This window comes from Aedes albopictus, chromosome 2 (genome assembly GCF_035046485.1).
Source record: "Aedes albopictus strain Foshan chromosome 2, AalbF5, whole genome shotgun sequence".
Classification (NCBI taxonomy): Eukaryota; Metazoa; Arthropoda; class Insecta; order Diptera; family Culicidae; genus Aedes; species Aedes albopictus.
The window spans coordinates 65,367,168-65,394,025 of record NC_085137.1 but is presented as its reverse complement, the minus strand read 5'-3'; the positions used below and the strand labels follow the sequence as shown (position 1 = coordinate 65,394,025).

General features: G+C 42.6%; 1 protein-coding gene across 1 annotated transcript in view; it reads right to left on the bottom strand.

Moving 5' to 3' along the window:
- LOC109419321 (neural-cadherin) overlaps positions 1 to 26,858 on the bottom strand; it is a 132,651-nt gene that overhangs the window by 91,044 nt on the left and 14,749 nt on the right. The window contains exons 2-4 of the mRNA XM_019693557.3: positions 20,069 to 20,212; positions 11,710 to 11,825; positions 3,506 to 3,670 (exon numbers count right to left, since the gene is read on the bottom strand). Coding sequence (XP_019549102.1) covers positions 3,506 to 3,670; positions 11,710 to 11,825; positions 20,069 to 20,212 — 425 coding nt within the window. The remainder of the gene's footprint in view (positions 1 to 3,505; positions 3,671 to 11,709; positions 11,826 to 20,068; positions 20,213 to 26,858) is intronic.

Genomic DNA, 26,858 nt, shown 5'->3' with positions numbered 1-26,858 from the left:
AGTCGCTCAGGTTTCTGGTGTATTTTCAGCATTCTGAAAAAATCTCTCTCATAATTCAAGAGGAGCCCCTTTCACAATTCTTAAGAAGTCTTTTTAAAGATTCTGGTGGAATTTCCCTCAGCAGTCTGCGGGAATTTATCCCAGTGCTCTATGAGAAATCTCAGGATCTCAGGATGTTTCTTTCGATTTAAAAATATTATTTTTTTTCCAGAATGCATTATCTCAACATTATATCCATTTTTGAATCAGATTCGCAATGTGTTGTATGTGCAATCTCAAATTTTTATATTGAATTTATTTAGACAAATAAAACATACAAGCAAACGAATTATTTTATAGTTTTGTAATATTTTATAATATCGAATCGATGTGAAAACATCGATTCAAAGCATTCGATGTTCCCCGATGCTGATCCGATTCGAATCGATTCACAAAAATCGATGTCTCAGCCAGATTTGCTCAATACTAGAGCGAAGGAACGCCAAAGACGCGATAGAGCGAGCGAAAACACGAGGAGCCAAAGCCGTAGCCTGTCAGCGCTCTTCGGCTGTCGAGAAGGAAGTGAAACGTTCATGTAGTAGACGGGACAGAAGAGCGTGGGCGGAGTCCTTATCCGATGAAGGCGAGAAAACCGCAAAGACCGGCGACATTCGTTTCCTCTACGATGTTTCACGTCACCTTAGTGGGACTAAGATGAATGCTACTATGCCCGTGAAAGACACGTCTGGACAGTTACTGACCGACCCGGCTGAGTTGAAACGCTGGTTCGAGCTTTTTGGAAACCTTTTTCATGTGTCGGCCACGACAACAACACTTCGGCATGATCCGCCAAGTGTTCGACGCATTACCCGTAGCATGAAATCGAACAGGGTCCCAAGAGTCGATCGTATATCAGCTGAGATGCTCAAAGCTGACCCCGTAGTCTCTCTACCTAGTGTTCATTGATTACGAAAAAGCTTTCGACCGTTTCAACCACGGAAACATATGGGAAGCCCTCAGGCGCAAGGGTGTCCCTGAGAAAATCATCGGCCTCATTGAAGCATAGTACAGGGCATTTACGTGCAGAGTACTGCACAACGGTGTTTTGTCCGATCCCATCCGGGTCGTTGCTGGAATGAGGCAAGGATGTATACTATCACCGCAACTGTTCCTCATCGTAATCGACGAGATTCTGGTTGGTGCGATTGACCGTGAACCAAATCGTGGATTACTGTGGCAACCCATTACTATGGAGCACCTAAATGACTTCGAATTAGCTGATGACATTGCTCTCCTAGCTCAACGGCGTTCTGATATGCAGAGCAAGCTCGATGATCTGGCCAATCGCTCCTCAGTGGCAGGTCTTACCATCAACGTCAACAAGACCAAATCGTTGAATGTAAACACGGTAAACCCTTCAGCTTTACGGTAACTGGGCAATCAGTGGAGAATGCGGAAAGCTTCGAATATCGTGGTAGCCAAAAAGCGGCCGATGGTGACACCAAAATTGACACGGATCAAGAAGTATGTATTACAAGTGTATGGAAAAACAACCAGATTATTCGCGCACTAAAATCCGAATTATCAACTCAAACGTGTAATCTATGCTGCTGTATGCCAGTGAAACGTAGTGTGTATCAGTGGAGAACACTCAACGACTAAAAGTCCTCATCAATAGATGCCTGCAGTATATACCTGGGGTATAAGGATATGTTATGGAGCCGTTTCTGGAATCATTGTCACGGTTTTAAAATGTGTTTTTGATTAGCAGATTCCTTTGACATTAAAACGACCTTATCACATCAAAATCATTGATTTCATTCCCATTAAAACGAGATGTATTTTTTAGATAACTATGACTAATCTCATCAATCAAACTGACAACGTGATTTCGGAATCCAGAACATACTTACACGTAATCGATTGATCTGCGAAGTGCTTATTCGAAAATGAATACATACATTTCTAATTACCTAGCTCTGTTGGTTGATACACGCAGTACTTCGTTTCACGTCCACCCGGCAAAAGCACTTCCTCCATACAGGCAAATACACAGCTGGCACGTCTCACCGAGCATAAATTGTTAATTACATGAACTGTTTCCGTATACTAGGGCGTTAGTTTGCAAAGCTGTACAGATGAAATATTTACCGAATCACTCAATCCATTAGGCTTGGAAAACGCTGCTGCTGGTACGGATTAACACCAAGGATTAAACACGAGTGCAATCGTAGTCCACTTCGCGACTACTGCCAGCTCCAGCTAGTGCCGTGGTGGAGCCAGATGTTAGTTACGAGTTACGAGAGAGAGATAGAAAGAGGGGTTAGCAACGAGGAGACACCGATATACAACCACCATAACCGCCACCACTGTGACCGCAAAATCTACAACATTAGTGGGAAATAATGTACGCGCAATCAAGCAGCGGACACACGAACGAGGAGTTAATCCACCGAAAAGAGCAACCAGCGCTACGCTGGAAAAGCGACCAGAAGGACCCAACCAGATCACCAGAACACCAGACCTGCATGATGCGAAAGGGAACATCCAGCTCCTCGTCCATGGTACGTTCGTACAGCTGCTGCGGGAAAACCGGCGGCATATCGTTCACGTCCTTGACGTTGATTACGATAATCGTTTTGCCTTCGTTCAGACTATCGGAAGCCACCAACGTTAAATTGTACTGGAGGGGGCGGGCGGTGGTTGGTCCGGGTTGATGACGATCATTTTGGGTGAAGAACGAGGCACGCCGATTGCGAGGGGGGAAGAGAAGAAAGTGATAATTTGATTAATATAGAGCTTGTTCGACGACAATAAATGCGGCGAGTTTTGAGGCAAATCGATTTCCTTGCACTCTAGAAACGATTCTGAGATTGCGATATCTTTTGATATAAGTTCGCGAAGAGTCGTTGATGATGATGATAAAGTCATGTACCATGATTTTCTGATGAATAGAGATGTTGTCTCAACTGTCAAGACATATCAGATGCCCAGTCATTTGATGGAGTCAATGTAAACTTGAAATATGTCCAACTATAAGCGGTATCACAATTACGGATACAATTGATAAATTATTGATTTCAAGTATAAAACGGAACCCGTTCGACTTTTTGGTAGCTTGTTCTCTCCATCCTCCAAGATGTACTTATTACATCCAAATCCTTTTTACCAGAGATCCTTAGATTTGTGGATCGATTTATAATGCACACATTGATAAACTTTTAGGCTGTTCGACATGATGCCGTTCGGGGCTAGAACATAATAATAGAAATAATCAACTGGAAATTTCATGCTGCTAAGTACAAAATCAGCTGAGTGATAAACCCGATGAATCTTTTGAAATGTGGAATAAACAAACGGAAATGAAAGCTAGGTGTTGTAGTATGTAAACAATAACTACTATAAGGGACTAGACACAAACACGCAGGAAACAGTAATGAGAAGAAAAACAAAGAAAAAATAAAATAAAACACATGCAAAACGAGCAACATGTTAACAGTGAATCATATAGCTGAATCTATTGGACCTGCAGGATGCGTTTGGGCAGATTCCGATCATCCTCCTCGGTGATCTGCGCTTGGTACGTTGGCCGGCCGAACACCGGTGGGTTATCGTTAACGTCCTTGACGTGAATGACGACGGTGGTGTAGTTTTCCTTCAGGTTATCTGATGCGGCTAGACGAAGCTCGTACTGTGTTTGGTAGTGGCAGCGTGTGAGAAAAAGAGTAAATTTTACAGGGACGTAATGTGGTTAGTAAGCAACATATGTAGCTGGACAACATTTGAAATCCTTAGACAACAAGATTTATTAACTTTTGACAAAGAGATTAGGAACACAGGTATTTTAAAATGTCAGGCTCACAATGATGAAGGCTTTTTGCGTGCTACTACCAGTAGAATTAAAACCTGTATGCTCAAATCTATCCATTTTAATGAATGTACCCCAGTGATTTAAAACATACATACGGAATTTTCCCAAGCATTATTATGGAATTTTTTCTACGTTTTTCTCTAGTTTTGGTGGTTAACAGCATAAACGGTAGAATATTATGCAGAATTTTTTTTTGGTTATCCTAGGTCATCCAAACTATTCTTGAGTTTGAATCCCAAAATCTACATGTGTAATGGTAACTTGTTTCATTATACAAGCAACGATTTGTAATCTATCATGTCCTGTAAGTCTTCTGAAAGGTTAATAGACAATATAAGATCAGTCGGGATATCTTAGGTCATCCAAACTGTTCTTGAGCTTAGATCCTAAAGTTCACGGGTAAGTTCAGTAACTTATTTCATTAAAAACTACGATTTGTAATCTATTATGTCCAGTAAGTCTTCTGAAAGTTACAGTTGTTTTTATCAACTAAGCTTCATAACAGTAAGGAAGCCCATGATATCCCAAAAGTATATAACAACGTTTATTCTCTCTTCAACTACTTTGGTAAGTACAGTGGATTATGTAATACTACGTAACGTAGTGGCAAGAGCTATTATCACAAGACCTGAAGCTGTGGTCTCCGGTGTAGTGTTGTTGATCTGGAACATCTCAAAACTATATTGAAATGACTCATGATATGCCAAGGGATTATACATAGCCGAGGGCCCATATAGCCGAGGCGGTAAACGCACGGGTATTCAGCATGACCATGCTGAGGGTGACGGGTTCGATTCCCGGTCGGTCCAGGATCTTTCCGTAAAGGAAATTTCCTTGACTTCCTTGGGCATAGAGTATCTTCGTGCCTGCCACACGATATACACATGCAAAATGGTCATTGGCAGAGGAAGCTCTCAGTTAAAAACTGTGGAAGTGCTCATTAAACACTAAGCTGAGAAGCAGGCTTTGTCCCAGTGAGGACGTTACGCCAAGAAGATGAGATGAGATGATGATGCCAAGGGATTACAGATTACAGTGTAAAGTTCATTGTGAGAAAAACTACTGTTACTGATCTAATCTTCAGGATAGTTTGGACGACCCTCAAGGTCCCAAAGGTTTGTAATAATATATAGTAGGCTACACTATTAACAGGTTGGTCCAGTCATCGCGATTGATTATTAAACGTTACTCAATATGTCAAATATAGCTGATGTTACGAATGTAGACTTGAAGTTCTGAACTCAAAGATAAACTATCTGCTGACCTGGAACATTCCCATAGTGTCTCTAAATGACATTTGAGATTTCAAGAGCTTCACGGATTTCAGAAGATTATGCAATACTATTATTTATGGTTAAAACACACTTCAGATTGGTCCAGTCACCACGAATAAACATGCAACTTACTCAATATAGGAGATATGCCTATTATTACGAGTGTAGACCTGAAGTCCGGAACTCCACAGTAGTTTGGCTCAACTGGAATATCCTTGTAGTGTCTCTAAATGACATTCGAGATTTCAAGAGCTTTTCGGATTCCAGCAGATTATGCAATACTATTATGTATGACGAAAATACATAAAGTTCTTCTTGTAGTTTTGAAGGACTTCATTATAGAACAGTTTGGACTCCAGATTGCTCCAGTAACTGCGGTTGATTATGCAACGTTACTCAGTATAACAGATATAGCTACTGTTACGAGTATAGACCTGAAGTTCTGAATTCCAAGATAGTTTGGCTGATCTGGAATATCTCTATAGTGTCTATAATGAACAGTGTAGATGTTAAGAGTTTCACGGACCTCAGTAAGTTATGCAATGCTATAATTTGTGAATAAAATACATGAAATTATTCTTGTAGATTTGAAGGCCTCAACTATAGGACAGTTTCGAACACCTAAAACATCCCAGAATATAAAACACTTTTTTTTACGTTCTTGATAAAGGCTGAATGAATACATATTAACGTAACGCACATCCAAGTTCAACTTTAGGAAAAACTGGTATGTCAATTATGTCGTTTTTCCAAATTTCATGGTGTTCAGGATGTACTAGGTTATCAATGAAGTCCCAAACACAAATATTCCCATTTTTCCCTTATCTTCTTCTTCTTTGTGGCTCTACGTCCCCTCTGGGACTTGGTCTGCCTCGCTTCAACTTAGTGGTCCTTGAGCATATCCACAGTTATTAATTGAAGGGCTTTCTTTACCTGCCATTGCATGAATTTGTATATTGTGAGCAGAGATGCCAAATATACAGATTTTTCTTTATTACATATACAGATTTTTGACCTTCTATACAGATAAGATACAGAGTACAGAAAAATACAGATTTTTTAAATGTGATACAGATTTCTCCAGAGAGCATAGAATTTGAAGTTATTTTCAATAAACTTTATGGAAGCTTTATAAAATGCTGCTTAAACTTCAAAACAATTATGAAAATTTGTACATTTTCACACATGTGTTGGAAAAATAAATGCGCGAAAATTTAAAACTGTCAAAAAGTAGTACATTTTTGTTAATTTCTATTGAAATATAGTACTCTTGGTGTCTGCTATACCCTCAAATACGGCGATACAGAAAAATCTGTATCGATACAGATTTTTGGTAAAAAAAATCTGGCATCTCTGCCTGGGAGGGATTCTCCCAGAAAGCTGGAAGGGATTCTCCCAGAATCCTGGGAGGGATTCTCCCAGAATCCTGGGAAGAATTCTCCCAGAATCCTGAGAGGGATTATCCCAGAACCCTGAGAGGGATTATCCCAGAAACCTGAGAGGGATTATCCCAGAATCCTGGCAGGGATTCTTCCAAAACCCTGACATGGATTCTTCCAGAATCCTGACAGGGATTCTCCCAGAATCCTGGGAGGGGTTTCTCCCAGAATCCAGGGAGGAATTCTCCCAGAATTCTGGGAGGAATTCTTCCAGAACCCTGAGAGGAATTCTCCCAGACTTCTGGGAGGGATTCTCCCAGACTTCTGGGAGGGATTCTCTCATAATCCTGGGCGGGATTCTCCCAGAATCCTAGAAGGGATTCTCCCAGAATCCTGGGAGGGATTCTCCCAGAATCCTTAGAGGGATTCTCCCAGAATCCTGGGAGGGATTCTCCCAGAATCCTTAGAGGGATTCTCCCAGAATCCTGGGAGGGATTCTCCCAGATTCCTGGGAGGGATTCTCCCAGAATCCTGGGAGGGATTCTCCCAGAATCCTGGGAGGGATTCTCCCAGAATCCTGGGAGGGATTCTCCCAGAATCCTGGGAGGGATTCTCCCAGAATCCTGGGAGGGATTCTCCCAGAATCCTGGGAGGGATTCTCCCAGAATCCTGGGAGGGATTCTCCCAGAATCTTGGGAGGGATTCTCCCAGAATCCTGGGAGGAATTCTCCCAGAATCCTGGGAGGGATTCTCCCAGAATCCTGGGAGGGATTCTCCCAGAATCCTGGGAGGGATTCTCCCAGAATCCTGGGAGGGATTCTCCCAGAATCCTGGGAGGGATTCTCCCAGAATCCTGGGAGGGATTCTCCCAGAATCCTGGGAGGGATTCTCCCAGAATCCTGGGAGGGATTCTCCCAGAATCCTGGGAGGGATTCTCCCAGAATCCTGGGAGGGATTCTCCCAGAATCCTGGAAGGGATTCTCCCAGAATCCTGGGAGGGATTTTCCCAGAATCCTGGGAGGGATTCTCCCAGAATCCTGGAAGGGATTCTCCCAGAATCCTGGGAGGGGTTCTCCCAGAATCCTGGGAGGGGTTCTCCCAGAATCCTGGGAGGGATTTTCCCAGAATCCTGGGAGGGATTCTCCCAGAATCCTGGGAGGGATTCTCCCAGAATCCTGGGAGGGATTCTCCCAGAATCCTGGGAGGGATTCTCCCAGAATCCTGGGAGGGATTCTCCCAGAATCCTGGGAGGGATTCTCCCAGAATCCTGGGAGGGATTCTCCCAGAATCCTGGGAGGGATTCTCCCAGAATCCTGGGAGGGATTCTCCCAGAATCCTGGGAGGGATTCTCCCAGAATCCTGGGAGGGATTCTCCCAGAATCCTGGGAGGGATTCTCCCAGAATCCTGGGAGGGATTCTCCCAGAATCCTGGGAGGGATTCTCCCAGAATCCTGGGAGGGATTCTCCCAGAATCCTGGGAGGGATTCTCCCAGAATCCTGGGAGGGATTCTCCCAGAATCCTGGGAGGGATTCTCCCAGAATCCTGGGAGGGATTCTCCCAGAATCCTGGGAGGGATTCTCCCAGAATCCTGGGAGGGATTCTCCCAGAATCCTGGGAGGGATTCTCCCAGAATCCTGGGAGGGATTCTCCCAGAATCCTGGAAGGGATTCTCCCAGAATCCTGGGAGGGGTTCTCCCAGAATCCTGGGAGGGATTTTCCCAGAATCCTGGGAGGGATTCTCCCAGAATCCTGGAAGGGATTCTCCCAGAATCCTGGGAAGAATTCTCCCAGAATCCTGAGAGGGATTATCCCAGAACCCTGAGAGGGATTATCCCAGAAACCTGAGAGGGATTATCCCAGAATCCTGGCAGGGATTCTTCCAAAACCCTGACATGGATTCTTCCAGAATCCTGACAGGGATTCTCCCAGAATCCTGGGAGGGGTTTCTCCCAGAATCCAGGGAGGAATTCTCCCAGAATTCTGGGAGGAATTCTTCCAGAACCCTGAGAGGAATTCTCCCAGACTTCTGGGAGGGATTCTCCCAGACTTCTGGGAGGGATTCTCTCATAATCCTGGGCGGGATTCTCCCAGAATCCTAGAAGGGATTCTCCCAGAATCCTGGGAGGGATTCTCCCAGAATCCTTAGAGGGATTCTCCCAGAATCCTGGGAGGGATTCTCCCAGAATCCTGGGAGGGATTCTCCCAGAATCCTGGGAGGGATTCTCCCAGAATCCTGGGAGGGATTCTCCCAGAATCCTGGGAGGGATTCTCCCAGAATCCTGGAAGGGATTCTCCCAGAATCCTGGGAGGGATTCTCCCAGAATCCTGGGAGGGATTCTCCCAGAATCCTGGGAGGGATTCTCCCAGAATTCTGACAGGAATTCTCCCAGAATTCTGACAGGGATTCTCCCAGAATCCTGACAGGGATTCTCCCAGAATCCTGACAGGGATTCTCCCAGAATCCTGACAGGGATTCTCCCAGAATCCTGACAGGGATTCTCCCAGAATCCTGACAGGGATTCTCCCAGAATCCTGACAGGGATTCTCCCAGAATCCTGACAGGGATTCTCCCATAAATATTCCATAAAAAAACTCCCACAGGAATTCAGTTAGAAAACCCTAACAACATCCAGAGCGAATTCCTAGAGAAACTCCAGAAGGAACTCCTAGTCCCTGGAGGAATCTCAAATGGAAGTCCGGAACGAATTCCTAAAGGAATCCTGGAAAGTATTCCCAAAGAAATCCGGGATTAACTGCAAGAAACCTTCTTAGTAGAAATTTCGGGTAATCTCAGGAGAAAATCCAATCCAACTATGGGAGAGACCCATGAGGGAACTCCTTCAAGAATTCTACGAAGAGGTCCTGGAGAATTCCCGGAAGAAGTTCCAGGAATAATCCCGAAAATATTTTCGGGATGGATCTTATGAATAATTCCTGGAAAAAGCCCAGAAGACATTTCTGTACTATTCTGGAAATTCTATTTTTTTTTCCTTTTTTATGATTAAAATTTTTGAAATTTCTGCAGGAGATCCTTCCGGATTCTTCCACATGTTTCTCTTAAGATCCTGTCAGGATTTCTGCAGATTTTCATTCGGAGATCGACTAGGATTCCTTAATAAGTTCCTTCTCACATTCCTTCAGAAGTTCCTTTAGGGACTTCTCAGGGAGTTCTTTTTTCTTCATCTGAGCTTTTTAAAGGAGCGATTTCTGGTAACTTTCCAGAAATTCCTTCTAGGGCTCACTGGAAGACATTTCTGGAGGTATCCCAGAACTCGTGGAGGAATCCTGAAACTCTTGAAGGAATCCCGAACTCTTGGAGAATTCTTAGAAGGAGAAATCTTTGAAGGAATTACGGTGGGAATCCCAGAACGAATTCCTTGAAGAATCTCGGAACGAAATCTTGGAGAAATCTCGGAACGAGGAATCCTGCAACATCCGGAAGAATCTCAAAAGGAATTATTGAATAAATTCCGGAAGGAATCTCTGGAGAAATCTCTGAAAAAGTACCTGGAGAAATCTCTGAAAAAGTACCTGGAGGAATCCTGAATGAAAGGACTCCTAAACATAGCACCTAGAAGAGTCCCAGGTAGAATTTCTGGAGAAATCTCGTAAGAAATTTCTAAAAGAAACTCGAAAAAAGTTTCCGGAGACCTCCCGGAAATAATCCCTGAGGCATCGTGGAAGAAATTCCTGGAGAATTCTCAGGAAGAATACCCGGGGTGAATCTCAGAATGTTTTCATGAAGAAATTCCTGAGGGAGTCCCGTATGGAACAACCAAAGGAATCTCAGAAGGAGCTGCCGAGAGAACCCCAACAACAAGTCACATAAATAAGAACACTGCTCAACACACGTCAATCCACATTTTGAATTCAATCACACTAACTTATCTTGAGATTCATTAGAATTTTATCATTCGTTTCGGCATATTTTAGGCTTCACTATGTCATCCTTACCCAAGTAACAATTAATTCTGAACAGTGAGAGTATTAGTTTGTCGGGATGAACATGCCTACGGCAGAAAATCCCTAACTAAAAAAGAAAAAAAAAGAGTATTAGCTTAACATTGGTTGGTTAATGGTATCAGTGGCAGAACACAATACTAGCTATATCTAGAATATTGGTCAGGAGTGCGGCTTGTTCAACCTCTTTAATCAGCATTACGTGAATGACTAAATATTAAATTGAATAGAATATTATTCATCAGTGTAACCAGCTTTTAAACAGACACCAACATGCAGAATTATTCATCTGTTGTTCAACCTTCAATCAAATAATTTTTCGACAGCCGATCAAAACAATGTGTTCGTAGAGTCCACGTAGCTTCTTCAGCTTCAATACAGGCTTAGTTCAAATTAAATCAGAAGGTCCGAGTTCAATTCCCAGCTTTTCCATAGATTAATTTATACATTTCTAAACATCTTTGGAAATAGTAAGCTGCAAATGGTAAGCAATATGTAGGACGAAAGTGTTTTATTTTTATTTTTAATCAAAATATTTTTTTTTTGATTACTGATTCAGTGCATATCAAGCCTTAAATCAGCCTTTCAATGCACTTCAAATCAATAGATTGAATAAAATCACCAAAATTAGATGTTTAGGAGCTGAAAAAAGGATTGCACCACTTTCGCTCATCTTTTGTTCAAATAAAGGCTGCTTTAAAATAGCTGAGAAAACGTTTGTACAGCATCGTTGTTACCAGGGAAGTTACATTTTTTAAGACAATCTCAAAACCTATATGTGAAAAAAGCAATATAGTACGTTTTCCCATTTTAAAACTCATACAAATTTCAATTGCAATATAGAAACGCAACAATTTTTTCACATTTTTTGCAATTTTCTTCAATACATATTTTGTGACAATAATTTATACAATCAAATTAAATCAATCAAGATTGAAATCGGGATTGAAACGTGAATCCCTAAAAAACATACATATACACACTAATGAGTATTTAATAATTATAATTATTCCTATCGGTTCGCATGGCAATTTCATCCGAATGTAATCCATATGAACAATCACATATAATTACGGTATTGATTTCTCACTCATTCAAACGGAACACCCACCACCGCTCCGTATGATAGCCTGAAACACAGTAATAATTTTTCTTTTTTTTCCTGCTTTTGCTGCTCATCGCTTCATCTAGCTTGGTTTAATTAAAAGGGATCTCAATAATAATGGGGCGGCGATATATACTTACTCGCTTTCTCGTCTCGTAATCCAGGGCGCCAGCGACGTAGATGGCACCCGTCATATTTTTCACTGCAAAGGCACCGCCTATGTTACCGCTCGTGATCTCATATCGAATACGCGAGGCTGTGAGGGGGCGAGATGGGAAGAAAAACGGAAGTGATATGCAGGTTAGTGACGTGCACATACGGTAGAGACCATAGAATGTAGACAATGCAATAGGAGACTTTCGAGGATTACGCCACGTTTACTAGTTTCTCTTTACCCCAGCATAATGATGACATTCAATCTCTAAAGGTTTTGAATGGAGCTTTTCTGAAGATGCTCTCCTCCAAAAAACGTGACGTGATCTATGAAACTCCCCATGAAGAACTCCTTTTATGTGTGCCCAAGGGGTCTTTTCCGATACGGACCAAATGAGACCAATTAAAACCCCTCCTTCACCCACTGGTACTACCGTACCGTACTACTACGATGGTCACCCTCAGGCCCCCATGTGATAAATTTGTATCTAAAATTTAACTCGTATCGTAAACCACACCAGAGAAATGGAGTCAAATTTCACGTACGAGGAAAACAACCAGAACAACCTTCACCAGTTTGACCTTCCCTTGGCTAGATAGCTAGGAAGTAGCCAGGCACACGCTTGTTAGCTCCAATTTTGAGTTGCATCAATTTGGGGAAGGGAACCGAAACACGCAGGTCATGCACGCTTTTCAAAACGACGACAAGCCTTATACCAAATACATCGAACATTCGTTAGCCCTCTGCGTCCGTGTATGACTTCTAGCCTTTCGTACGTGCCTATGAAACCGGACTGACTTTTCGACGCCCAAGCCAAAAACTAAGAAACGGTACGGTCCCCCTCTCTCCCCACCTTCCAAAAACCATGCTCCAGTTATCGGAAGCATAAATGTCAACAATAATTTATCTCCCCCTGTTCGAGTGCATCCTCCGTGTCCGTAATGTGTGTGCGAGTGTGTGTGCGTGTGTATGCGGTTTCATGCGCTCCGGGGGTTTCTCCTTTTTTGTGATTTCCAGTTTCTGGTCTGATGCCCTCCTTACTTGCCGATTGTGGCTTCGACTCTGGGCAGGACATTTTCCAGCATTACAAAATAACAAAGAACAGACAGGAGGTGAACACCCAGCTGTCCGAGTAATGGGAAATGACTGGAATGGGGCAAATTAGAAAACCCTTGAGAAATTCCTGGAACTCAGAAGAATAATTTGAGAAATTTCCAGAGATATTTCCTAAGGAATTCCCAGAGGGATCCCTTGAAGAGTTCTCCGAATGATTCCCTGAAAAATTCTCAGAGGGATTCCAAGAGGAATTCTTTGAGGAACTCACAGAGGAATTCTTTGCGGAATTTCTCGAGAAACTACCAGGGTGATTTCTTGAGAATTCCCAGAGGGATTCTAAGAGGAATTTTGAGAGGGTTTCCTTGAGAAATTCCCAGAGGGTTTCCTTGAGAAATTCACAGAGGGTTTCCCTAAAGAATACCCTGATGGATACCCTAAGGAATTCCCAGAGGGGCTCCCTGAGGAATTCCCAGGAATTCCAGATGGAATTCTCAAGAATTGCAGATGGTTTTTCAGAGGAATTCCCAGAGGAATTTCCAGAGGGATTTCCAGAGAAATTCCCAGAGGGATTCCCAGAGGAATTCCCAGAGGGATTCCCAGAGAAATTCCCAGAGGGATTCCCAGAGGGATTCCCAGAGGGATACCCAGAGGGATACCCAGAGGGATTCCCAGAGGGATTCCCAGAGGAATTCCCACAGGGATTCCCAGAGGAATTCCCAGAGGGATTCCCAGAGGAATTCCCAGAGGGATTCATTCCCAGAGGAATTTCCAGAGGGATTCCCAGAGGAATTCGCAGAGGGATTCCCAGACGAATTCCCAAAGGGATTCCCAGAGGAATTACCAGTGGAATTCGTTTAGGAATTCCCATAGGAGTATTCCCCGAAGAATTTCTATAGGGTTCCTTGAGAAAATCCTTGAGTTTTAGCTGAGACACTTTCAGAGAAATGCCCTGAAGTGTTTCCCGAGTGATCACATTACCAACTCCTGCTCGGGTATTTCGTATGTCGGAATGTGTACTGAATGGGTGCTTCTTTCCAGTTTCGGTGCTTTTGTCACTAGGAAGGAAACAGCATGAATATCTGGCCATGCTCTTTCATAAGCAATAGATTGCCATGACAGCTCAGAGTTATTTTTTCATCATTTGAAGAGAGACAGACAAAAAAAAAGAGAGAGAAGGAGTGAGTTTTTGTCCTCACCAAACTGTATATTTTCCGTTCGCCCAACATTCGTATTCTCCATACACAAGAAGCCATTACCATGAATTAAATAAAACCAGACCGCCAGAACAGATGTGTGTTTCAGCATAATATAACACCTTCACCTCGTTATACGTTTTTCGAATGCGCAAATATTTGCCAGCCTCAAACGGAAAACGTGAGCCCATAAAAGCCTGGAGACTGCGACTGCTTGTCCCGGTGGCAAGGTCAAACGGTGCCATGCCACCGTATTGTAACCTCTCATACACCACATGGTAACTACCCACCCAGCCAGTCAGTTGCTATTAATTTCCATCTTCTGGAGAGTGCTCGGCAACGCTAACTCTCGATCAAATGGCTTTCCGGAATCCTGGATTATACCGTACCTGTGCGATGCTGCTGCCACATCAAAAGAGCAGCAGCACCATCAAGAGCTCCCGGGATTCCACAGTCTACGATGGGACGACGTCGTCGACGTAGCCTGAACCATAAGAGAAGAGAAACAAACGGCTTTCAAGTGAACGGGCCGTGAAAGGCAACCAAGCCGCCGTGCCATGCCGCGCCGGTACGGCTTTAGATTTATGCCACATTTAGGAAAATGAGGCTGACGGACGAAGTTGGCGACAAAAGTACGTGGCTTGTTTTCCATTTTCCATTTGGACCGGCCCCGTAATGGAAGCCTTTGAAACGGGGCTTGGTGAGGAAACAGTAGGTACTCTGCGGGTATCCAATTGGCTCGTTCTTTGACGCAAACGACGGAACGTGAATGTGGGAAATGAGGCAAATGGCAAACAAGACATTAATTACAAACATTTAACAAAATATTGAAACAAAAAATGTTGAAGGGATTTATTCCTAAAGGAATCCCTGGAATTATTTCTGAAGAAATCTTCGGAGGTATTCCTGAAGGAATCTCCGCAGGTATTCCTGAAGGAATCCCCGGAGCCATTCCTGAAGGAACCCCCAGAGGTATTCCTGAAGGAATCCCCGGAGGAATTCCTGAAGGAATCCCTGAAGGATTCCCAGAGGGTCCTGCAGAGGGTTTCCCAAAGGAATTCCCTGAGGAATTCACAGACCGAATCTCCTAGGTATTCCCAGAGGATTTTTTTGAGGAATTCCCAAAGGAATTCTCAGAGCAATCCCCAGAGGGATGCCCTGAGGAATTCCCAGAGAAATTCACAGAGGAATTCCCAGAGGAACTTCCAAAGGAACTCTCAGAGGAATTCCCAGAGGAAATTTCTAAGGAATTCACAGAGAAACTCCCAGAGAAGTTCCCAGAGCAATTCTCAGAGAAATTCCCTGAGAAATTCCCAGAGGAATTCACTGAGGAATTCCCAGAGAAATTTGCTGAGAAATTCCCGGAGAAATTCGCTGAGGAATTCCCGGAGGAATTTTCTGATGAATTTCCCAAGGAAACTCAAAAGAAATTTCGTAAGGAATTCGCTGATAAATTCCCAGAGGAATTTCCAAAATAATTCCAAGAAATATTCCCAGAGAAATTTCCAGAGGAATTCCCGGAGGAGTTCCCGGAGGAATTCTCTGAGAAATTACTTGTGGATTTTTCTACGGAATTCTCAGAGGAATTCTCAGTGGAATTCTCAGAGGAATTCTCAGAGGAATTCCCAGAGGAATTCTGAAGGATTCTCTGACAAGTTCCCAGAGGGATGTGCTGAGGAATTGCCAGACGGATTCCCTAAGGAATTTCCAGAAAAATTCCCGGAGGAGTTCTCAGAGGAATTCCCGGAGAAATTCCCAGAGGAAGTCCCGGAGGAATTACTAGAGCAATTCTCGGAGGAATTACCAGAGGAATTCCTGGAGGAATTCCTAGAGGAAAGGTATTCCCTGAGGAATTCACAGACCGAATCTCCAAGGAATTCCCAGAGGAATTTTTAGAGGAATTCCCAAAGGAATTCTCAGAGAAATTCCCAGAGGGATTCCCTGAGGAATTCCCAGAGAAATTTACAGAGGAATTCCCGGAGGAACTTCCAGAGGAACTCTCAGAGGAATTCCCAGAGGAATTTTCTAAGGAATTCACAGAGGAACTCTCAGAGAAATTCCCAGAGCAATTCTTAGAGAAATTCCCTGAGGAATTTCCAGAGGAATTTCCTGAGGAATTCCCTGAAGAATTTCCTAAGGAATTTCCTTAGAAATTCACAGAGATATTCGTTGAGAAATTCCCGGGAAAATTCGCTGAGGCATTTTCTGAGGAATGTGCTGATGAATTTGCAAAGGAATTTCAAGAGAAAATTCGTAAGGAATTCGCTGAGAAATTATCAGAGGAATTCCTGGAAGAATTCCCAGAGGAATTCGCTGAGAAATTCCTTGAGGATTTTCCTAAGGAATTCCCAGAGGAATTCTCAGAGGAATTCCCAGAGGAATTTTCAAAATAATTCCCAGAGGAATTCATAGAGAAATTCCCAGAGGAATTCCCAGAGGAATTCCCAGAGGAGTTCCTGGAAGAATTCTCTGAAAAATTTCTTGGGGATTTTTCTACGGAATTTCCAGAGAAATTCTCAGAGGAATTCTCAAAGGAATCCCCAGAGAAATTCCTTGAAGAGTTCTCTGAAGGATTCTTTGACAAATTCCCAGAGGGATGTCCTGAGGAATATTCAGAAGAATTTCGTGAGGAATTTACAGAAAAATTCCCGGAGGAGTTCTCAGAGGAATTCCGGGAGAAATCCCCAGAGGCATTCCCGAAGGAATTCCCTGACAAATTCTCTGACGGATTCTATGATCAATTCACAGAGGGTTTCCCTGAAGAAATCCCAGAATTACTAGAGGAAATCCCAGAGGAATTTCCAGAGCAATTTCCAGAGGAATTCCAAGAGGAATTCCCAAAGGATTTCCCAGAGGAATTCCTAGACGAATTCTTGAAGGAATTACCAGAAGGAATTCCTGGATTGATTCCCAGAAGAATTCCCAGAGGGATTCTCAGAGGAATTCCCTGGAAAATTCACAGAAGGATTCCCAGAGGGTTTTGCAGAGGGTTTCTCAAAGGAATTCTCTGAGGAATTCACAGACAGAATCTTTGAGAAATTCCCAGAGGAATTTCAAGAGGAATTCTCAGAGAAATTCACAGAGGAATTCCCGGAGGAATTCCCTGGCAAATGCTCTGACGGATTTGCTGATCAATTCCCAGAGGGGATTCCCTGAAGAAATCCCAGAAGTATTTCCAGAGGAATTCTATGAGAGATTCCCTGAGGATTCACGGAGGTATTTCTGACGGAATCCCTGGAGATATTCCTGAAGGAATCCCTGGAGATATTCCTGGAGTACTCCCTGGAGATATTCCTGAAGGAATCCCTGGAGATATCCCTGGGGGAATCCCTGGAGATATTCCTGAAGGAATCCCTGGAGATATTCCTGAAGAAATCCCTGGAGATTTTCTTTAAGGAATCTCTGGAGATATTCCTGAAGGAATATCTGGAGATATTCCTGAAGGAATATCTGGAGATATTCCTGAAGGAATCACTGGAGATATTCCTGAAAGAATCCCCGGAGATATTCCTGAAAGAATCTCCGGAGATATTCCTGAAGGAATCCCTGGAGAAATTCGTGAACGAATCCTTGGAGAATTTAATGAAGGAATCCCCGGAGGAATTCCTGAAGGAATCCCCGGAGGTATTCCTGAACGAATCCCCGGAGGAATTCCTGAAGGAATCCCCGGAGGTATTCCTGGAGGAATCCCCGGAGGTATTCCTGAAGGAATCCCCGGAGGTATTCCTGAAGGAATCCCCGGAGGTATTCCTGAAGGAATCCCCGGAGGTATTCCTGAAGGAATCCCCGAAGTTATTCCTGAAGGAATCCCAGAAGGTATTCCTGAAGGAATCCCCGAAGGTATTCCTGAAGGAATCCCCGAAGGTATTCCTGAAGGAATCCCCGAAGGTATTCCTGAAGGAATCCCCGAAGGTATTCCTGAAGGAATCCCCGAAGGTATTCCTGAAGGAATCCCCGAAGGTATTCCTGAAGGAATCCCCGAAGGTATTGCTGAAGGAATCCCCGAAGATATTCCTGAAGGAATCCCCGAAGATATTCCTGAAGGAACCCCTGAAGGTTTTCCTGAAGGAGTTCTCGGAGGTATTCCTGAAGGTATTCCCGGAGGTAATTCTGAAGGAATCTCCGGAGGTATTCCTGAAGGAAGCCCTGGAGGTATTCCTGAAGGAATCTTCGGAAGTATTCCTGAAAGAATATGCGGAGGTATTCCTGAAGAAATCTTCGGAGGTATTCCTGAAGGACTCTCCGAAGGTATTCCTGAAGGAAGCCCTGGAGGTAATTCTGAAGGAATCCCCGGAGGTATTCCTAAAGGAATCCCCGGAGGTATTCCTGAAGAAATCTCCGGAGATATTCCTGACGGAATCCCCGGAGGTATTCCTGAAGGCATCCCCGGAGGTATTCCTGAAGGAATCCCCGGAGGTATACCTGAAGGAATCCCCAGAGGTATTCCTAAAGGAATCCCCGGAGGTATTTCTAAAGGAATCCCCGGAGGTATTCCTAAAGGAATCCCCGGAGGTATTCCTAAAGGAATCCCCGGAGGTATTCCTAAAGGAATCCCCGGAGGTATTCCTAAAGGAATCCCCGGAGGTATTCCTGAAGGAATCTCCGGAGGTATTCCTAAAGGAATTCCCGGAGGTATTCCTAAAGGAATCCCCGGAGGTATTCCTAAAGGAATCCCCGGAGGTATTCCTAAAGGAATCCCCGGAGGTATTCCTAAAGGAATCCCCTGAGGTATTCCTAAAGGAATCCCTGGAGGTATTCCTGAAGGAATTCTCGGAGGTATTCCTGAAGGAATTCTCGGAGGTATTCCTGAAGGAATTCTCGGAGGTATTCCTAAAAGAATCCCCGGAGGTATTCGAGAAGGAATCCCCTGACCCGAAGGAATCCCCGGAGGTAGGTTTTCTTAAGGCATTCCTGGAGGTATTCCTGAAGGAATTCTCAGAGGTATTCCTGAAGGAATTCTCGGAGGTATGCCTGAAGGAATTCTCAGAGGTATTCCTGAAGGAATCCCCGGAGGTATTCAAGAAGGAATACCCTGAGATATTCCTGAAGGAATCCCCGGAGGTAGGTTTTCTTAAGGCATTCCTGAAAGAATCCCCGAAGGTTTCTTGAAGGAATTCGTGAGGGTAGTCCTAGTAGATATTCATCCTGATATGCTTGTTTTCGGAGCGTTTTATTCAAATCAGTAACTTATCCTTGAACAAAACGGCCTGCAACAGAAGGGCAACCAATTCAAATTCTCCAAACTGTATAAGTTTCTAAAGATCAAACTTCCTGTCCATAATGATAGTTCATCGTAGTTTCTTGTACTCTAATCTCAACGAACTACAATCGAAAGCATCAAACCTTCAATGAACCACCAGAAAAATAGTCTCATCAAAGATTTGCATCCAGTATTTTCCCTGGTACACCCTCAAACGCTAACGCTCCATTCCCCATGCCAAGTGGTCCACACAGTTCGAGTTCCATTTCCTGGGTCTGGGCTGAGACGAGACGAGCGACGACGAGCTGTCTTTCTGTGGTCTTTTTGCGTTCAACCGCATACCAACCGAACCGGAAGCATCCGCGTAAGAAAAAGGACACCGCAGTAGCAGCAAAACGATGCGCGCGGTGCGGCGCTGCAGCAGCCAGCACAATTCATATGTGGGCTATTATTGTCCGGAAAGTCGGCACTACGCGCGGCAGCGCGCTCTGTTATTTCCCCATTCGACATGGAGGAAGGTGACCGGCCATTATTGTCCTTGCAAACAGTATAGTGCCGAAGTGGAACGATAAATGAATTTCAGTTTTGTGCGATATTTTTTTTTCGTTTTCGTTATGGAAGCTAAATTTGGACCGGGTGAGTAAAGGGTGCATGTCGGTGCCGTTTGTTGAAAACTTCAGAACAACAAATTTCAACATCATAAAGTGTGTGTGTTTTGATGTGCCGCTGGGCCTTAGGGGTTCTTCACAGGGAGAAGTTTTTGTTTTGGTTCGCTTGTTGGGCGAATTTATGTTTGACAATTGTTTGAGGATTTACGCGCGGTAGTTGCGGCACTATTTTTGGCAAACGATGCGATGCTTGTGCCTTCAGGTGCTACTGTGCTACTAAATACTTACACTCATCGTGATCCTTGGCGGTGACGGTGAGGACCGTGTGCTGGATGTCCTCGTTTTCGTCAACCTCCGCCTCGTAGAGGGCCTTGTCGAAGTACGGTGGATTGTCATTCTTGTCGGCAATTCCGATACGGATGAATTTGGTAACTGTGGAGGATAAGAAAGGGGAAAAAAGGTGTTAATTGATTCTAAGATAACGATTTTAGTTATGCACTGCAATGAGGAAAGATTAGATTGTTCACTGAAGAAATCCATTGGATTCTAACTGGGAATATGTCAAGAATATTGATAGAAAAACGTCCAAATAACTTTTCCAGAAACTCGTTAGGAATCTGGAATGAATACATTAAAGATGTAGATAAGTAGTGTCGGTAGCGGTTGATTCGACTGACTAAGACTTACATAAAATTAAATGCTTGTTTTGGAATTCTGCACCTAGTGGTCGTGAGCTGTCGCATATCGTATCGTTTGCTTGACAATCTGATATAGTTCCTGTAGTGCAATTTGGCATCTAAATGTTGATGGTGCCTCTAGCGAACAAGTTACCAACTAATCATTTGAACCAAAGTTTTATATGGTAGATCTTTTGACGAAGAGAGCATTGCGCTATGTCTTAACATACATAAGCGCCCCCCGATCAGTGATCTTATAGGAGTCTCGACTGTACATTCCTAGAGGAGTTCTTGCAGAAGTTCATTCCTGCTGGAATTCCAAAAATAATTTTTGGAGAAATCCCAGCTATAGTCACTGAAGAAATACCAAGAAAAAATTGTGGAGGGATCACATAAAGATTTTTATAGAAATATCTGAAGAGATTTTTAAAGAAATCTCCGGAACAATGCCTGGAGAAACAACAGCAGAAATTTCAAAAAAAAATCCCGCAGAAATTCGTGGAGGAAACGCAAAAAGAACTTCTGGAGAAATCCCACCAGAAAGTCTAAGACGAATCCATACAGGTATTCCTACAAAAATCATTAGAGGAATTCCAGAACAAGTCTGTGGAGTAAATCTATAAGAATCTCCACTAATTTATTTTAGATTTTCTCCCTACTGAACCCCTACAAAATTTCCTACAAATATTCAACTCATGTTTAATATGTTCATAGTCATCGCTTGAACCAGAAATGGTTGAAAAGCCGTTTCTCTTCCAACTTTCACAGCACAGTGTCAATATATCAGATAACGCATACGTGTTATGCAATCAAGCGAACTGTGCCGCATTAGCTTCACATGCACCAATGTGTGAACCCTCTGTCAACCATATCCCACCAACACTCTAACATCCGCATGAATTTGTGCAGACGCAGTGAGGTATATTCGGTCTGCTGTGGATACAAACGATTGCAATCATCACTCGTTTCTCCTTCCCCACATTGACCTGCAATCTGACGTGGCAGGCGCCATTGCCGCCTAAAAATAGAAGATCACCATCGCTCACACACTGAAGATGTCTGCTGGTCCCCGGCAGAGATCTCATTGGTTCCTTGTGTGAGTGTAGCTAGTCTGGCGATACTGGAGTAGCATCCACGGGTGGTCAATCGAGCTCAAGCTCAAGCAATCTGCAGCATTACACCAGCACACCATTGTTTTTGTACACAGAACGTAACGGAAACGTAACTAAGAAAAGGTTTTTTTTATCAATTTGAAACGATTAAACCTTTTAAATTTGATGAGGGTCAAACATCCATTTCAAGCGAGTTGGCGGTTTTTCAGTAAGGCGTAGAGAAAAATCTACAAAAAGAACACTGTAAACTAGTACAAGTAGGAAGAGAAACACATGTCTAAAATTTAAAAGAAAAGCAAAGTGAACGTAGGTACTTTACGCTGGCTTTGAGTTCAGCTTCAGTTCAAAGAGAACCTTCACTGTTGCAGTTGGACGAAAATATTCCACAAAGTACTTTCCAAACCTGAGAAACACTTCTGCACCTTATAAGCATAAATAATCGCTTTTACCGTTTCACATTTTTTTTTTCGTTTATAGCACCGTAAGCACTCAGCGCCACTCGGCAGGAAATAATGCAATTTCCTACGATTGAAATCACATGACTTAGGAGGGGATGCTTACGCTGCAGTTTCCTGCGACTATTTGGGTAGCAAAGTGAGCAGTAGCAGCATTCCGTAAAAAATATTAAACCTCAATTCGTGGGAAAAGTAAATCCATTTATCGGGTCTCTCCAGCAGTTCGTGCAGCTTGGAACAGACCATAGTTTATATTTACCTATAAGGGCTTGTTTCAATTTGCAGCCTGGAATTTATGTGCCAAGACCAAGAAAGCTTTCGTGCGGTGTTCTAACTAGCCATTGAAGGCTGGCAAATTTATGATAAGTCCATTAGATAGGCACAACACAGACAGAGGATCCTTTACCACCAGACCGCAACGCAACGAAGAAAAAGTGAACATCCGGATGTGTTGCCGGACCACAAAGTGTTGACTTTGTGCCAATCTTCTGACACGATTCCGATGCCGATGCCAATAGAAGGAAACCCATTTGTGTGAATAAGTTTACTGGAGGGGTCCGGAACAGAGGCCACCGGTCAGGAATATTTAATCGACGGCAATTTATGATCGGCCATAATGGATGGTGGTAGCACACTACTGAATGCAGTGGTGATTGCAATTTTTATGCTATTACCTTGGATACCTTACTAGGATTGGAAGGAACGAGAGGCTATGCGATTGTATATATTCTTTGTTCGAACGTACCGGAAAATTTATGAGCAGTGATATGTCTTGGCTGCAGGCGCCGTACCATGGCAAACAAACGGAAATTGATTCCGTTTGTATGTAACACAGAAAGAGAGACCGAATGTATTTGGACATCACAATGTTTTCCAGAACTTTTATGGCTTAGAGATGCATTTTAATTAAACAGCGGGGAAAGACTTCATTTCGATTTTTACGCTTCCGAAACTCGAACAATTAAATTGAGTACAGTTCTGGGAAATCATGCTCCAGCAGACATACCCTTTTTGGTTTGGAAATATCTGAACTGAACAAAAAATCGACTGGCATTGGTGTAGGAGTTTCGTACGAAGTCACCGAATAGCATTTATTATCCTTTTCCAGAGCTCGTGTCTGTCTGGGAAATTTCCCAGGAATGCTCTCTTCAGTATTTGGTTTCATTTCATTCGAATGAACCGATGCCATGGGTTGCAAACATGCATGCTAGTTGGAACTGTTTACACTCTAAGACAGACATCATGACTTTCATGGGAATGTGTAGGCATAACGGAGGAATTCCGACTGAACAGTTCCTCTTCATAAGCGTAATCAAAGTTCGAAGAAGTTGTGCTTCATTTGTATCGAAGCTTGATCTTTTAACACATACTGCGATACTTAGGATATACTACTGGCCCAAGATAGCCAAAAGTTACAGATATTCCAACTACCCCTTGCTAATGACCTCCCACTGGAAATCGAAAAATTACGCGAAATTTCACGTTTCAATTTCACTCCACTTACAAGATGAAATTTTTTCGAAGAATTTGACCGAATTTTCGAATAAGCACCTACGGCCAAATCAGAATTTTTGACCATATGCCGAAAACTAAATTCAGGTTGTACGAAATCTAATGGACTAGACGGAAACAGAATTCGAGGGACAATTATTCAATTATACTATTTTAAGGAAAATGTAGTTATTTCACAATATTTTTTTACCTGATCCGGAAACTAATTAATAAATTAGTAATTGAAACCAAATTGGCCATGAGGCATTGAATGAGATGCCAGATTAAACTCGATCATTATCGGTCGGTGCTTAGCTAGACGGGAATTAGATAAAATCTCTAGTTTTGATTTTGTTTCTGTGGCCACTAGAAGTTTTTGCGTCTTTTCACACTTTCTTGAAGTTTAAAGCCTGACTTCAGCCGACTTTATAAAATATGAAAAAAAAGGAAAACAATTGGCAGAAAGTCAGTGTTCGTTGTGGGATTTCTTTTGAAATTCGTTTTGCGATTCCTCCAAAAATTTCTGTTTCATCAGATTTTTCCCTAAGATTTTTTAGAGGCATTCTTCACACGGGAAAAAATCCGCTGCTTGAAACCTGCTAAATGAGTCATGATTTCGCGTAAAATGTGTGTTTTCATGTTATAAATATACACCACAAAAAAGATAATAATTTCATGACTCATGTTGCCGTAACATCACCTTGGCGTTACGTTTTTCATATTTATTGACAAAAATTTGTAAGTTAAGTCATGATATCATGCCCATGAATACCAGAACTATTAACTAGATTCATAAAACCAGAAGCGGTATTCATAGAACTAGTAGTTGTCATTTTTGGTTCCAGTTTTATTAGCGAAATTTGGTAAGTCGGTTCATATTATCATGAAGTACGTACTCACACTATGAACTAAATTTATGAAAGCTTGAGCATTACTCATGGTGCAAGTATTTGTCATTTATGGTACTGGATCGATTTGCGAAAAATGGTAGTACTGGTCATGTTATCATAAAGCATGTTCTAAATTTATTACCTAATGTTATAAAAACATAAGCAGTATGCATGATTCTAGTATTTGTAATTTATACTATCGGATTAATTGGTGCAAAGTGGCATTTAAGGTCATGTTATCGTGAAGCACGCACTCTGAAATCATGAACAAGGTTCCTGAATATTGAAGTAATTTTAATGATTCTGGTATTTGTCAATAATGATGCCCGTTTTATTAGCAAAATGCCGTACATAGAGTCATGATACTATGAAGCATGCATGCTGTAATCATGATTCGCCTTCATGGAATAAGAAGTACTCATGATTATGATATTTCACCCTCATTCTTGTTTACGAATGTATCCACTTTCGATCGAATTTGATTAGTTCTTGAGCTTGATTGTTCTGCTGCTGATGAAGCTGGCCGGAGTTTTGTGCCGCAATATGGAGTTTTTTCACTTTCAACTTCTGGAATGTAGTTCAATAATTATATAGTTTACTACTATTTAAGTAAAAACAATTCACTACACTTTTTCGAGAACCAAAAAAAAAATCTCACCGGAAAACACTGCCGCTCACAAAAGGCGCCTTGACAGAAGTGACAAAAATGGCGTAGGTGATTCTGCGCGAGAGTTTGCGTAACGCTTACAGTGCCCAAATTCGTTTGTTGTGATTCATGATTTTATGACTCTGCGTTATGTTTATACGACTCAGCGTCTGGTTGAGATGACTCAGCGTCATAGTTTTATGACTCAGAGCCATGCTACCATGACTGAGTTTTATGGTATTCAATTTATGAAAACGAGCGTTTTCATAACGCTTTTGACGGCCATGGCTTTTGTTCATGGAATCAGTTATTATTATTCATGATAATCGTTGCTAACGTCACGATATCATGACTTGCAGTTACAATATCATGAAGCGACAAGTTTTATGATTTCATAACATTTTAGTCATGGATCCGGCAACGAATTTTTTCCCGTGCATGTAGTATCTCTGGAATTCATCCAGAATCTCCTGCTGGGATTTCTGTAGAAATTCTTGTTGGTATTCTTACATGACTTTTTCTAGAAATTTCTACGTGAAGTGTTCTAGGGATGGTTAATAGTCAAATGGAAAATGTTGTTTATTAATAAATCTCGGCACTCCTTAAGATGATAGGTTACTCATTATCTTAAGAAGTGCCGAGATTTTTTAATAAATAACAGTAACTTTCAATCCCGTAATTAAACAAGAAAAGATGATTAATTAAACTTAAGGTGTAGACTACGAGAGACTCAGACTGCAGTAAATTCTGACTCGAAGAGGTGACTGCCGAAGTTGATAGCAACTATAAAAAGCCAATCTTCGGAATCGTTTTAGTCTGCTCAATAATATGCAGCTTATTGAACGTGGGAAGAGAAAGAGAAAACAGAGCACCTGAGGATTCTGTTGGCTATGTTCGGCCCGATAGGATGTGCTCGTGGACGATGGCGCCTAAATAGAAACCAAGCCGGGAAATGTCCGCCAAATGGCACGACATACCGGATATTTCTAGAATTTTGTTTCAGATATTTCACCAGAAATAACACAAAAAACATGTACTACTCGGATGATTTCTCCAGGGCTTTTCTCTGGATTTACTTATGAGATACCTTCTGTGGATTTCTCGGGGGTTCCTCTTGTTATTCCTTCAAAAAATATCTCTTGGCATTGCTTCAGGAATTCCTCTTATGATTTCGTCCGTTATTCCTGTATGGATTCTTCTAGAAATTATTTCTAGGAATTCCACTGCAATTAAAGCTAGAATTTCTCAAACCATTTCTGCTGAGTTGCAAAATGGTGAGTTGATAAGGAGCGTCCGACATAGCTCTGGTCACCAAAAGTTCCTACCTCATACTTACACGAGTCAATCGATGACATAGACCGCAAGCTAAGTGTTGTCTGCAGCATGGGCACTGTTGTTCTTCTGTGTTCAGTTAGATTGAGAAGGAACTTCCCGAGCGTCTGTCCACCGAGGAAATGCGGCTCAACAAACCATTAAGAAATCAACAGAGAAAGATCATTGTTTCTACTGGGACTCCACCATGAATACTCCCCATGTTTTCCCGGTGTTCTCAGAACTTTTTTCCGGAATTTCTCCTGGGATTTCTCAAGGAATTTCATCCGGAATCCTAACATCTAAGATCGGCATAGGGGCGGTACATGCATCAAGAAGGCAAGAGTTGCTTTTGCGAGGTTAAAAAATATATAGAAAAACAACCAAATTAGTCGACGTACTTCAGTGAAACTTGGTGTGTATCAGCGGAGAACGTTCAACTGCTGCAGGTCTCCATCAATAGATGCTTGCGGCATATAATTCGAGCATGGTGGCC